The following is a 13,377-nucleotide window of genomic DNA, read 5'->3' on the forward strand; positions in this document are numbered from 1 at the left end:
TTTCTATATGGTACCAATCCTTCAACCACCGTTTGCTTTAGTTTCATTACCCATGTCATTGAAGGGTCCCTGTCATAAAAGAAGGCAAAAAGCAGTCTTGAGTAATTGGAACCCTTCTGCCAATTGTCTAATGTCAATTTGTTTTCTGGCACTTCTTCTACATCTTCTTTATCATCTGGCACCAGTTCAGAAGCACTCAGAACCATTAAGTCATCTTCTGTTAATTCCCCAGGTGTGATGTCTATTAGCCTTTGAAGTTCTCCACCATCCATGTCTTTAAATTCCTCACCCCCATCACCTTTTTTCTTTGCCATATTCACCATCTCTTTCATGATTGCCTTTGATTGCTTATTTGGCTCTGTTGTAAATCCTGTGAAGCCATGCACAACATCTGAAGAGTTTTCTCCAGAAGAAAACTGTTATTGTTTTGGGCTTGATGGCTTTCACAGTGTTTTCTATAATGATGGCATCTTTAATGGTATAATCTTTCCAGACTTTCATGATGTTCTATCAGGGTTCTCTTCCATACTGTTGACAGTCCTTTCCACAGAGTACTATATGTGTAATGAGCCTTAAAAGTCCTTATGATCCTCTCATCTAAAGGCAGGATTAGGGACATTGTTTGGGAGCAAGTAGACCACTCTGATGCCTTCAGGTTTTGTTGAACTCAGGGGTTCTTGATGGCCGGAGGCATTGTCCAATATGAAAAGAAGTTCAAAAGGCAGCCTCATACTGGAAAGGTACTTCTCAACTTCATGGACAAAGTATCAGTAAAATCAGTCCAGAAGGGTTCCCACTATTTAGGCCTTCATATTGTACAACGAAAAGACTAGCAGCTGGTATTTATCTTTTCTGTTCAAGGCTTGGGAGTTAGCAGTTTTATAGATAAAAGTAGTCCAGATCATAAACCCAACTGCATTTGCACAAAGCAGTATCCTATCCCTGCCTGACTTAAATCTTGATACTTGCTTTTCTTCCTTTCTAATAAATGCCTTTTGTGGCATCTTTCTCCCACAGAATAGGACACTTTTATCTGCATTAAAAATCTGTTCAGGCAGATATCCTTTCCCCTCAATGATTTTCTTAATGGCATCTGGGAACTTGTCTGCTGCTTCTTGGTTGGCAGGAGCTGCTTCTCCTGTTATCTTGACATTTTAAAAGTCAAACCTCTTTCTAAAATTATCAAACCATCCTTTGCTGGCATTAACTTCTCCAGCTTTAGATTTTTCATTTCCCTTTTGCTTTAGGTTATCATATAATTTTGCTTTTTCCTCAAATCATATTAGTCTATAGGTATGCCTTTCCTATAACAACCCTGCATCCACATAAAAACTGCATTTTCAATGAGATAAAAAGGTATTATGCAAAAAATGGAAGGTTTTCACACCTGCTGGTACGTAGCAACAAGTTTCATGAATTTCCTTCTCTGTTTTTACAGTGATCCTTATGCTGGATTCGCTTGTCTTGAAATGGTGGGTAATTGCAACTGTAGACCTCAATTCATGGTCTATATGGTAAACATCAAGCAACTCAACTTTCTCCTGTAATGTCAATGACTTTTCTCTGCTTCTTGGGAGCATGTCCAGCATCACTAGTGGCACTTTGTATAGGTCCCATTGTGTTATTCAAGGTTTACAGTATTGCATTAAACATGGTGAAAAATAAGTGAGAACCACAAGAGATCACTTTTTCCTGCACTATGCAATTTACTGGAGAGATGAACTGCTCATATGATGTCTTAAGTAGATGGATACTCAAAAACACTTGAGTTCACCACAATAGCAACAGGAGGTAGCTACAGAATTATTACTGTACTGCTGTACAGTGGGTACTAAAGTTAATTCTATGTGGTTACTACATCTTTCTCCATTTGCATTTCTCTCACTGAGAATAGCACCATGTGTGCATAACGTTTGATAAATTTAAACTTTTTATAATAACTTTGTGTATATTTTGATAGTAAGATAAAATAGACTAGTATGTACATATTTTTATGTTGATAACATGTTTCTTAATATTTCCATTGTTTCTAGGCTATGTGGTTTGTCTAAGTTTTTTCAAATTATCACAAATATCCAAAAAATTTTCCAGTGTATTTATTGAAAAAAATCTGCATAAGTGGAGCTGTGCACTAGGATCCTGTGATTTAAGAAACCCACACTTAAAAAGAACCAGTTTCTGCTAGTGAAAATAAAGCCAGTTTCTTCTTCTTTTTTAATCATAATAACATAGCAACATAAGATACCTAAGAAAAACACCATAAATCTATTTCCTCAACGCAATCCTTTTTCATTGTATTTATTTCCTTCTGGTTTTATTATATGGGCATTTACATTTTATGGAAGTGTAACCATTTATATTCTTCTTTTTTCAGTTGGCATTACATTGGATACTTCAGCAAGTTTAATTACCATTTTTGATAGCATCAGATGTGTTCAGGAACATATAAGCTATTTGTGTCTCTCTTCAACTTGCCCATTCTATTTTCTAGTGGTGGACTTAGAAGATTTTCAGGATCAAATGAGCTAGAAAAAAAAGACAGTAAAACTCTCAAACTTTGGTGAAATAATACAGATAGTCTCTTACTTTACCAAAGTTTTAAAACTGAACTTACACAATTTGAAATTAAGTGTTTAAATACAAATTCAAGTTTCATCTCAGTAACAAGTTTTTTTCCATCTAAGATTCATAATGTAAAATGCTAATTTTAGAATTTAGAAATTTTGATTCATAGTCTATGAATTCACCATACTTTGCAGGTAATCTGGAAAAGAGCAGTACATATTCAATTTTTGATTCAGATGCCCCTATATTCATAAACCTACCTGCCACCCATTTTACCTCAATATACTGCATTGAGCAGTAATTTTGGGGGGGGAAAAAACCTCTGAATTAATTAAGTAGTACAATAGCTGAAATTGGCATTGAATCAGCAGGTACAAAATATCACAAATTATTTAAAACCCCCTATTTTTCTAATATAAGGATCTCATTTCTTAAAGCATATTATTTAAACTTTTTCTTACAAATCTTATATTATGCAAGTTCAGTACCTGGCCTACAAGAGGAAATAAAGAGGGAGAAAAATAATTTCTAATGTAAGAATCAGCTTAACAGATTTTAACCCACTGATATTTATAAAGACTGTAAGCTTTATTTCCTGTTTCCCCTCTACCCCACAACTCTAACATCAAGTGGGTCATTTCCAGGCCAGAGGTATTTGGTTCCTTCATAGCATTACTCATTCAACTTATTCAGTCAGAGGCATAATCCATTTATAGATGAACAAATCTCTCCATTCTGCAAATTAGAACTCAAAACAATTCCAAGTATCATATGCATAGTTCCTTGTTTCATTACTGGACATTTGGGGTGTACATCATTATTAGAATGCAACATGCTATCATGGTATTCGAACATACTGCATGCATGTTTTGAACCAAAGCAACAAACTTAAAGCCCATCCATCACTGTTTTGATGCTTTTTTTCAATGTAGTTGTTTATTCCTGGCATGGTATTAACTTGTAGTAAATGTGCTGCTTAAGTAAATATTTGATTGCTTATTCATGTGACTAGTTAACATCGTCACTTGGTTTTAATAAAACCAAATAGTTATTACTGAGTCTTTTAAAATGGGTTAGTGTCTTACTTTATACAAATCATTAATTTGAGAAATGTGAAAGGTACAACTTACCAGTTTATTATTCAATGAATAACTAGCTGATAAGAAGGAATCTAGGAGCCATTTAAAAAAGTTATGATTAACGCTGGAGAGCAAGTAAGTTTACGTTGTATTATAGTTCAAAAGGATCATTAGTATAATAGTCCAGATAAATTTGGTGAAGAGATAATGAGAGATGGTACAACGGTTGACAATTAGATTGCAGACCTCGGCAAAGTATATTCTCTTTTGGGCTCCCTCACCTGTAAAATGAAGGGATTAGGCTTTATTATATTTAAAGTTTTTAAGATTTGAATTTATCTGGCTTTCCATAATACCCATTCTTGACATTCAATTTTTGTCATATGGAATGTCTACTTGCACCAAGGCCATCCCATTTACATGACAATTGATGTCAGTTTACAATTTTTTAAAGCTCATTTATCAAGCTTTTTTTAAAGTAACATATAGAAATCTCAAAAAAAACCTGTATAATATATGCTCAGGTGGGATATATTACTGGCAAATTTGAGTAAGGTAGAAATCTGATAAACTGTGAAAATGATAAACTAATTTAAGTTCTTATTCTTTTTGTACTTGTAAGATATTGTAGGAGTTATGTATGTTAATGACCATTTTCCCAGGACTAACGTTATCATCCAAATTGCACCATGCTGATATGCAGAAAAGCCATATCAAAATGTGTTATTTGGGGCTGCCCTAGTCAAGGTTGAAAATTACTATGAGTCATTGCATGAGTGGGGCTGAGAAATTTTCATAATACATTAGATCAGTTCCATCTCCTGATTTTTGTAGGAAGCTGTGGTCCAGAGAAGTGATGTGCCAGGGTCACAGATCTAATTAGTGTCAGTTGAGAAGAGCACCCAGATCTGACTGCCAATTCTACATCACACTGTCCTACTTCCACAGAGCAGGCAGTGCTCTGAGTAGGGAGAACTCTAAATGGAATACAAAATCTTGAAGGGACTTCACACAGGGGCCATCAGTTCAACTTATCATTTCAATCTGGAATTTCTTCTGCAGCACTGACAGCTATCATTCAATTCAACTTCTGCTTCACTGATAAGATACTCATTTATCCTCAGGTGATCCCTTTCTTTGACAGGCAAAGAACCATAAATACTTACACTGAGCTCTAATCTGCCATTTTGCAACTCTCACCTAGTTCTACTCTGAGTCAAAAAGGATAAATTGTACAAGTATTTACAAATATTTATCTATCAAATATATGAGACCAGCTATCATTCCTTAGTCACATGATCCTTCAATTATTCTCTGGGTTTCAGTTCATGGGATGCTCTCCAACTTGGTAAAACAACCCAGGATTTACTCTAATTTATGACTAACCTTTCACTGCATCCTGAAATTAGTATTGCACATGTGGTTTGACCAGCGCTTTTTATATGAGATTATTTCCCCATGATGAATTTTTCAGCACAAGAAACTTACTTCAGTTTGTAAACAGTTGGCTTACATGTTATTTCTAGCAAGTTAAAATCTCTAGATATTTTTCACCTATAGACTCTTGACAAATGCAATTTCATGTTTTTATCAATGGCTTTCTATTCTTTCTAGAATAGAAACACATGTGACTGGGTCCCTAAGTAGCTTGCCAGCCTCATCTCTATGCCATCCTTTCCCTTTGACCTTTGACAGGTCTTCTTAATTTCAAATACACCATCCTTCCCCTAGGCTTCCACATACTGTTCCCTTCAGCCAGGAATGTTTCCCTTGGGCTACCCAGGTCTAGCCATTCCTTAGTCATCCTTCAAAATTCAGTTCAAATACCACTTCTTTGTGGGACTCTTCTTTGCCCTTCTCCCCATGTTCCCTCAAGAGTACTTTTTTATCTTTCATAACATCCGACAAATCTCCTTTAGTCTTATCCAATTAGTAATGAGATATGTCTTCTCAGTGTAGCTGAGGATGTGGTCGATGTCTATCTTTACGTGGCAAAGGTTTTGCATGATTTAGACATTCAGTAAATATGTCGAATGAATAAGTGAATATGAATTAGTATGATCAGTATTTTGGTTTTTCTAGGTGATTAAAAAAACACTTAGCTAAATTCTGGGGTGTATGTTGTAAAGAAGGAATTGTATAGGCTTCAGACAATCTTGAGAAGGAAAAACCTCTCTAAAAGAAAGAAGTGATAATAAAGTTTAGAAAACTACAGATCTACATTCTACAAAGAGGAATGGTAATTTTCTTCAGTCCTGATAGTAAGTAAGGAATGAGGAGCATAGTAGAAGGAAAACAAGCACAGCTGGGTGGTGTATTTGTTGTTTTACTGTTAATTTGACACATCTGAACCAAAGCATTCACAATACTTGATATACTTTGAAGAGAATCATATACTATAGTCTTAGACATAACCACAGAACAAGCAGAACAATTAAAACTACATAAGGCCTTAAAATATATCCACAGTGTGTATTATTTCAATATTCATTCATTTACAAATTAGACTACATACCGTTAATTTTATTTTTATTTTTCTTTCATTGTTTTATTCAGGCAGGATTCATTCAAGGAAAGGCAACTTAGTTTTTGCGTGTGAGCTTTATTTTTTACTACATTGATTAATATAAAAGTTATGAATTAAATGTTTTATCTCCTGCATCCAGGAGTGAATCCATGAAATTCTCAGATAGTAATCCAAAACAACAGGTTCAATTCTTAAAAATAGTCGACGTGGAAAGGGACCAAATAGCCAGTCTGTCCGTGGTCTTAAAGGACATCTAGTGGACTTTCAGGTTTTCTAATAAGGACAGTACTGCATTTCTACGAGATTAGTCAAGTTGAAAACATGGCGTAAGCTCTAAATGTGTTTTAAATTACTAAAAGGAAAATTTTAAGTAGTTGCCTTACAGTACCAAACTTGTGAACCAAAACTAGTTAAAATTCAGTGCTATCATGACTTCTCATTTACAAGGTAACTAGTTGGTAAATTAATAGACGGCATAAAAATTAAGACTTACATTATTTTTTTAAAGGAGAAAATGTATGATAATAAGAGAATAGTGAAAATTCAATGTATTTTACAATAAAATAAGCTTTTAAATCTCTATCCCTGTACAACAGGGTTTAGGTCATCTCTAGTGAACTTGCATGATTTCATAGTTTATTCTATTATGAGTACTTGAACTGTTCTAGATATACAGCTTTTTATTGAAAGAATATTACATTTGTATACCAGGATAAGATTTAGTACATTGAGATGTTTTAAAAATATTTATAAATTTGTTTCTGATATGCAAAAGCATTTGGCAATACTTTTACAGCATTTGATTTTATAGAATTAAAATTTCATACAGTACTCATCTTGATGTTTAAAAAAAATTCACAGAAAAAATATAAATTACATAGCCTAACTGCATGATACTGTTTTTTTCCAGTTTCTAGTTTGGTAATCAAAACCTTCATTAAGTCTGTTAACAAATCATTACCTGTACATTTATGAAGGCAACTGACATGATTTGCAAACAAAACCTTCAGGTTTTATGTTATTTACCAAAGAGTGCAGTTCAGCAAGAAAAGAAAACTCAGTATGTAAATTTACAGAATACTTTACAAATTTACCAGTTCCTGTGACACAAACTGTTTCAATCTTTCAAGGTACTGTCCATAAAGTTCCACATCATTGTGACCTGCCCCTTCAACCCACAGAGGCTCCACAGGTCTTTGGCAACGCTCAAACAATGCGAGGCCATGTGAAAAGTCAATGACTTCATCTTCAGTCCCATGAATTATTAATACTGGGGAGGTTATCTTAGAGATTTTGTCAATGCTGTGAGGTAAAGAGAAGGGGGAAAAGTAAATAAATTAGCTATGAAAAGGAAACGTAAAACAAATTTTCTTGTATTATATTAGATAATTCAAACATCAGAACTGGCTTTGAATCAATTCAGAAGGGATGGATACCTCTTTGGTTTCAAATAAGATTAAAAAGTCACCTTTACATTACTCTCTACCTTAAGATTATATGATTATCATGTACTTCTATTTTGAGGGAATTACTCAAAGATATGGTCACCCTACTTCACCTTTCTACAATGTTGATGTTTTAGCACAGAAATTTACACTGCAAAAAGAGGAAACCAAGGATCATTTCAAGCCTTTGCTAACTTCATACTTCTTTGCACTTGTTATTTTCTCCTAATCTCCTACTAAAATGACAGCAAAATGTTTTTTTGTTTGTTTTGGAGTATTAACTCACAAAAATTGGGAGAATATAATAAAATGTAACAAGATTTTGGAGCTGGAAAGCAGATGAATGTGAGGTAACAGGCTGTAAGTATATGAGAAACACAATTTTAAGAGGATAGAAGTGTAAAGTGAAGAACTAACCCACATTATACCATGGAATACCCCAGGAAGGCAAGGAATTGACGTGGGGTTGAGGTGGGTCATTCAAATTTGTAGTATTTATTCAAAGTCTATTTAAGAAATAGTTAGGTCCCTTCTCCCTCAGGTTCTTTCCCCTTCCTTTTGCAGCTGAATAACTGCCCTCAGTTTAAGGCAGAGGAATCATAGATAGCAAGTAAACATACACATACATATACTGGCTGCTATGAATCCTTTTTCCCTACTGGGCTCCCAGGATGCTAGCAGCCAGGCCTTCATCCTCTAAGGGGCAGTTTTAGAAGGAGTCTTCTTTAGAGATTATATCTACCTTGAGAGGAAAGATGTATAAATATTGACATCAGGAGTGGGGAACCCCAACTAATTGGCTTGACTAGATCACTCGATAATGAAACTCACAGTCAACAAAACTTAATCACCTGCTTCAGGTCAGCTCTTTAGTTCCTTACTCTTCCATATGAGCACACAACCAAGAATTATCAGATATACCAGAGGAAACACTTTGAATATAAGACAGGGGTCAAAAACAAACAATAAAAAAAGGGCAAACTGGAAGAGACAACAAACAATACAACGAGGAAACCTTACAAACAAATCAACTCTTTAAAAAAAATCCTGAGAGAGAGAGAGGGAGAAAGAGGGGAGAGAGAGGCAGGCAAGGCATTATAGCCAGAAAGTGAGGGTAGAAACTTGAAAAACAGGAAAATTATCAATGAAATAAATCAAGGCTGCATTTGGTAAAGAAAAAAAAATGCTTGGGTATATTATTTGCTGTCGTATGTTCAACAGTTAAGGAATTAAACAAAAAAGGAAATGTATGATCTTTTTTGAATAGTTTACTATTAGTGGTGCTCTCTGTTGGTGTAGCTGAAGTGAAAGAGGGAGCTAGACAAAGGTGTAAGTTGGCAACAGTTTATCACAAATATCTCCCTATCATTTCTAACATTCAGCTAGACAGTATAATGTACATACCTTCCCATCTGCCATTGTCTAAAAACAAAAAAAACCCTTCAATAAATGTAAAAAAACAAAAATCTCCCACAGCCTGCTCTGTAGACTCCCATAAACTTCTCTACCAAACTAAGCCCTTACTGGCTAATGAAGAAAAAAATTTGTTTTTGAAATGACCTTTGCTGTTATAAAGAACCAAGTAGTGACATGGCTTTTGGCCCATCTATCATTCACAAAAAAAATCTTTGTATTGCTGCCAATTGGGGAAAGAAAATAAGACTGAAATTTTCCAGCTTCTCACTTCTTGCCTTCATCTTTTTTTTTTTTTTTTGAGAAAAATAGGCCATCTTTTTTTTTTTTTGCAATGAGGAAGAAGAGCTAGTGGGGAACGACCGTCCTGTGTTTTGTCTCACACTTATGTTTTTGCAGACTTTGTGGCAGCAATAACTATTCTGGTTCATTAAGACTCAACATTTTTGCAATCCATTTCTTTTGTATATCAGATATCATTAATTAGACATCATTCACTCATTTTTATGCACACGTGTCTCATTTTTCCCTCTACTTGTTCCTCTCCTCCAGTTATGCACCTCACTTGATGGCACTAGCATCCAGTAACAGTCAAATCAGAAACCTGGAAATTATATTCAAGTTCTTTTGTTTAGCATCTCATAAACAGTCTGACATTCAGTTCTATCAGTTTTATTTCTCAAATTCATTCTCTTGTCTCCAATACTAGTGCCACTATCTGGGATATACGACCCTCAGCACTTTTTACCCGGGTTACTAATGCTCAAGTGTTTCAGCCTTCTGACTGGTGTCAGGCCACCACCTTCTTCACAAATTTTAATTTTTTTCCACAATTTCTATAACATATGTAAAAAAGAAGCTCAAGGCTGAGTAACTTGTGTCTTAAGTGATGGAAAAAAATTCCCTCAGAAGTTTCTTTGAGTTAAACTACTTGAATATTAATACTTACTTTGGGAATGCATCAAAACAGTAGGTCTTCTTAGTATCAGGAAAAGCGACTCGCATTCCTGAGGTCAAAGGAGAATGAAGAATAACAGCAGCACTCTCATACCGAGCAGCAAGATCCACGGATGGTACTGTCCCTATACTCTGGCCATATACAATCACATTTTCAGGGCGAATGCCGTATCTACAAAGTTCACAAGTTTGAAAAAAAAAGAGTTGGCAGCCAGACTCGCAAGAAATGTTCAATAGTTACTAAGGATTTACTCTTATAAAAGAATGACTTAGAATGAGACAGTAGTAATACATTTAAATTTAACATTTAAGTTTCTTAGTCACCACTATAATATTTAATGCTACAATAAAATCTATACTCTTCATTTATTTCCTGTTTCAATTCAATCTTTGGGAAAAATGGATGTGGCTTCTTAAAATTTTTAATCTTAAGAAATGAGCTTATTAAATCATTTATGCAATTCAGTATAGCATACTGCTGACTAACTTTGGAACATATTTTATCACTAATATTTTAATAGATTGATATTTCATGGATATTTAGTGTTTATTTTCCCTTTAAAGCAACGAAAGTTCTTTATTTCTCTAGACATCAAAAGTGGCTAAGTTTTATTTTCTGAGGTTGGTCACAGTGATGAAAATGCTACCCATAGTTACAGTATGGAATGAATATATGTATTATTTTAGCCAAGAGTAAATTACTATTTTACTCAAGATTTGCATTTACTTACCCATAAAAATAGATTAATGATTAAAAAGAGCAACAGATGAATGAGAATTCCAAATGCCACTTGGTCCAGTTAATTATGAACAGACTTCATGATAAAATCTCAAGAGTACTGCTTTACTTCCTTTAAAAATGATTCAGATTTAAATATGTGAACTCACTGACTCAATAAATAATACTGAGTATATACTATGTTCCAGGCATTGTTACTTGTCTGTAGGTGAGGTACTAATCCAAATGTAAGTTAGGAGCTCACGAATGTGAGACTAAGGGCTAGAGTGACATCAAATATGCCTTTCCACTTTAGCAGTCTGACAGTAGTCACTTGGATACTAAGGGCCATTTGCACAACAGCTTTTAGTCTTTTGAAAAGGTGACAGAGCTTTCTAAGTATCCAACATTCATCAGGGAAGATCAAGACAAACCCTGTGTGTTCTCATGGCTCTTTCCAGGGCATGGGACTATTTGAACTATCTAGGTAACGACATACCTCCCCATAGTTTCTTCCAGTGAGTCCTACACAAGCATTTGGACCATATTCCAGAGATTAGGTTTCACCTACTCCAAACTGTCTCAAACTCTGAAAAGCTTTTTTCTTCACAACAGACCTAACTTCATAGGGATGAAGAAATTAGGAAATTGGGAAAATGAACGTTTGCAGCATCAGCATAACTCTCGAGGCTGCACAGTTGCTGTTAGCTGAACAGCAGCACTGTTGGTGGCAACGATGGGTTTCAGGCTAAAGCTAGCAATGGCAAGGCTCCAGAGTAGCAGAAGCAGCTGCCAATTTAAGCATCAGAGAACTCAAAGCGGTAACAGAATTTCAGAATAGTACAAGTTAGAAAGGACTTTAGAGAGACCATCTAATCTAGGTCAGCTGCTTACTGAGCAGATGTTTAAAGTCAGAGTAAGTTAATGACAGCCCTATAATCAGAACCAGGGTATCCTGACGCCGTGTCAAGTGCTTTTTCTATCACAGCACACAGATAATGAGCTCAAAGACCATGGGGGAAGCGTTCATAGGGAGTATTAGTCCCTTATTTTCTGTTGATCCATCAGAAGTTCAGAAATTTGGATTATTATATTCAATTATCCTTAAAAGGTTATACAAATAATTATTTAAGCTGACTATTTTTCCCTTCCTAGTTACTTAAGCCTAACTTTTTATTTTAATCAAGGACATGAAAGGCATAAATTCTAATTACTCACATTTTATTAGATGATAGAATTCAAGAACTAGAAAGTATCTTGGGAGATCATTTAACTCAACCTCGTCATTAAACAAAGAAATAGAGGCTCAGAAAAGTTAAATAAATTTCCCCAGACTTCCTACACTTACCAACTCTTCTAACCCTATTTAGGGTTCAACATGAGAGAAAATATAAGTCTGAAATTTTATGCTAAACTAGTTTGTGGGACTACATAGCAATTTATCTTTTCCACTCCTGTTCCTCATTCATACTGGGCAAGTGTATAAAAAGATTAATTAAGCAACACTAGAAATAATTTTAGAAAGTCTCCTTTAAACTGATACCTGCTAAGATTTTTTAAAAAAGAAAAATAATAAAGTTGATCACTTACAAGAGGAGATTCTTTTACATAAACATAGAAAGAACACTTGGCTGGGTATTAGTATGTTTTGTTTGAACAGTTATCCTTTTGTGTTACTTAGAAGCACTAATAATAAAGGCTGTCTGCTTTAACTTACACCTTTAAAAACTACACTAATCCACTGAAGTTATACTTGAAGAGTGAATTATAGCATGTGAATTATATCCATAAATCTGTTATTAAAAAATTATACTTTCCTGACAAGTATTATACTATATTTAACTGGCTGACTCTGAAAAGTGGGCACTCATTTTTGTTTGTTTTAGGCCTGAGGGGATTGACATCAGTACAACTGAAGCATATTTTGACTGTGGTCATTTAAGGTGGTTTTCAAGTTTATAAATTGTACTATTTTGGGCCTGCCCCACTCCTACCCTCAAACTCCTTACCATCTATTTTTTTTAATCTGTCAGATATGTTTTCATGTCATTTCAATTGATTTAAGAATCCCCTTTACATACAACTCTGCTATGTGCCCATAATTTTATTATACATCTTGAAGGGATTTGTAAATGGTTCTTGAGATATTTGCTAAAAAAGTTTATACCTACTAATAAAATTGTGGAAGTTCTCCCTAACTGAAACCATTACTATTTAAACATTAAATTAGGAATGGTAAGTTTTCTTTATGTCCTCTAGCTTCAGTCTAAAATACTGTGTAAGTCAGACAGCTTATCAACGTATAATGAGTAATAATGTGTACTACGGTATCTTTCTATTTAGTGTACACTGATGAGAAAATACACTGAAGTCTACCAAATTGCAGTATTTTTCAGAAAAAAATTGTAAGTATCTTGGGGGTTAGAAAAGATTAATGCTGAGGCAATTTCTATTTATTAATTATTATATAAAATAATGTAAACCCTGGCATAGGATTTCAACAAAAACAATTCAGCCTCTCTTACACTGTTAACGATAGATCAAGTGAATGATTAGCTAAATCACTGTTTTCTCTCATTCCCTTGCAATGTTGCAACTTTGAATGAACATTTTTGTATCACATTCCAGTAAGTTTATAAAATCAAACTTTTCATTAGCTTAAATTTTAAAGAA

The 13,377-nt window shown here is 34.5% G+C and overlaps 1 protein-coding gene across 6 annotated transcripts in view; it reads right to left on the bottom strand.

Moving 5' to 3' along the window:
• Nucleotides 1-2,080: 2,080 nt before the first annotated feature.
• ABHD17B (abhydrolase domain containing 17B, depalmitoylase) overlaps nt 2,081-13,377 on the bottom strand; it is a 40,852-nt gene continuing 29,555 nt past the window's right edge. For 4 of the 6 annotated variants that reach the window (XM_074361699.1, XM_074361695.1, XM_074361698.1 and 1 more), the window contains 3 exons: nt 9,979-10,158; nt 7,266-7,473; nt 2,081-3,925 (listed from right to left, as the gene is read on the bottom strand). In XM_074361699.1, coding sequence (XP_074217800.1) covers nt 3,878-3,925; nt 7,266-7,473; nt 9,979-10,158 — 436 coding nt within the window. In that variant the 3' untranslated portion in view covers nt 2,081-3,877. The remainder of the gene's footprint in view (nt 3,926-7,265; nt 7,474-9,978; nt 10,159-13,377) is intronic. The other 2 variants (XR_012506380.1, XR_012506381.1) reach the window with 2 other exon arrangements.

Source organism: Camelus bactrianus, chromosome 4, assembly GCF_048773025.1.
Source record: "Camelus bactrianus isolate YW-2024 breed Bactrian camel chromosome 4, ASM4877302v1, whole genome shotgun sequence".
NCBI lineage: Eukaryota > Metazoa > Chordata > Mammalia > Artiodactyla > Camelidae > Camelus > Camelus bactrianus.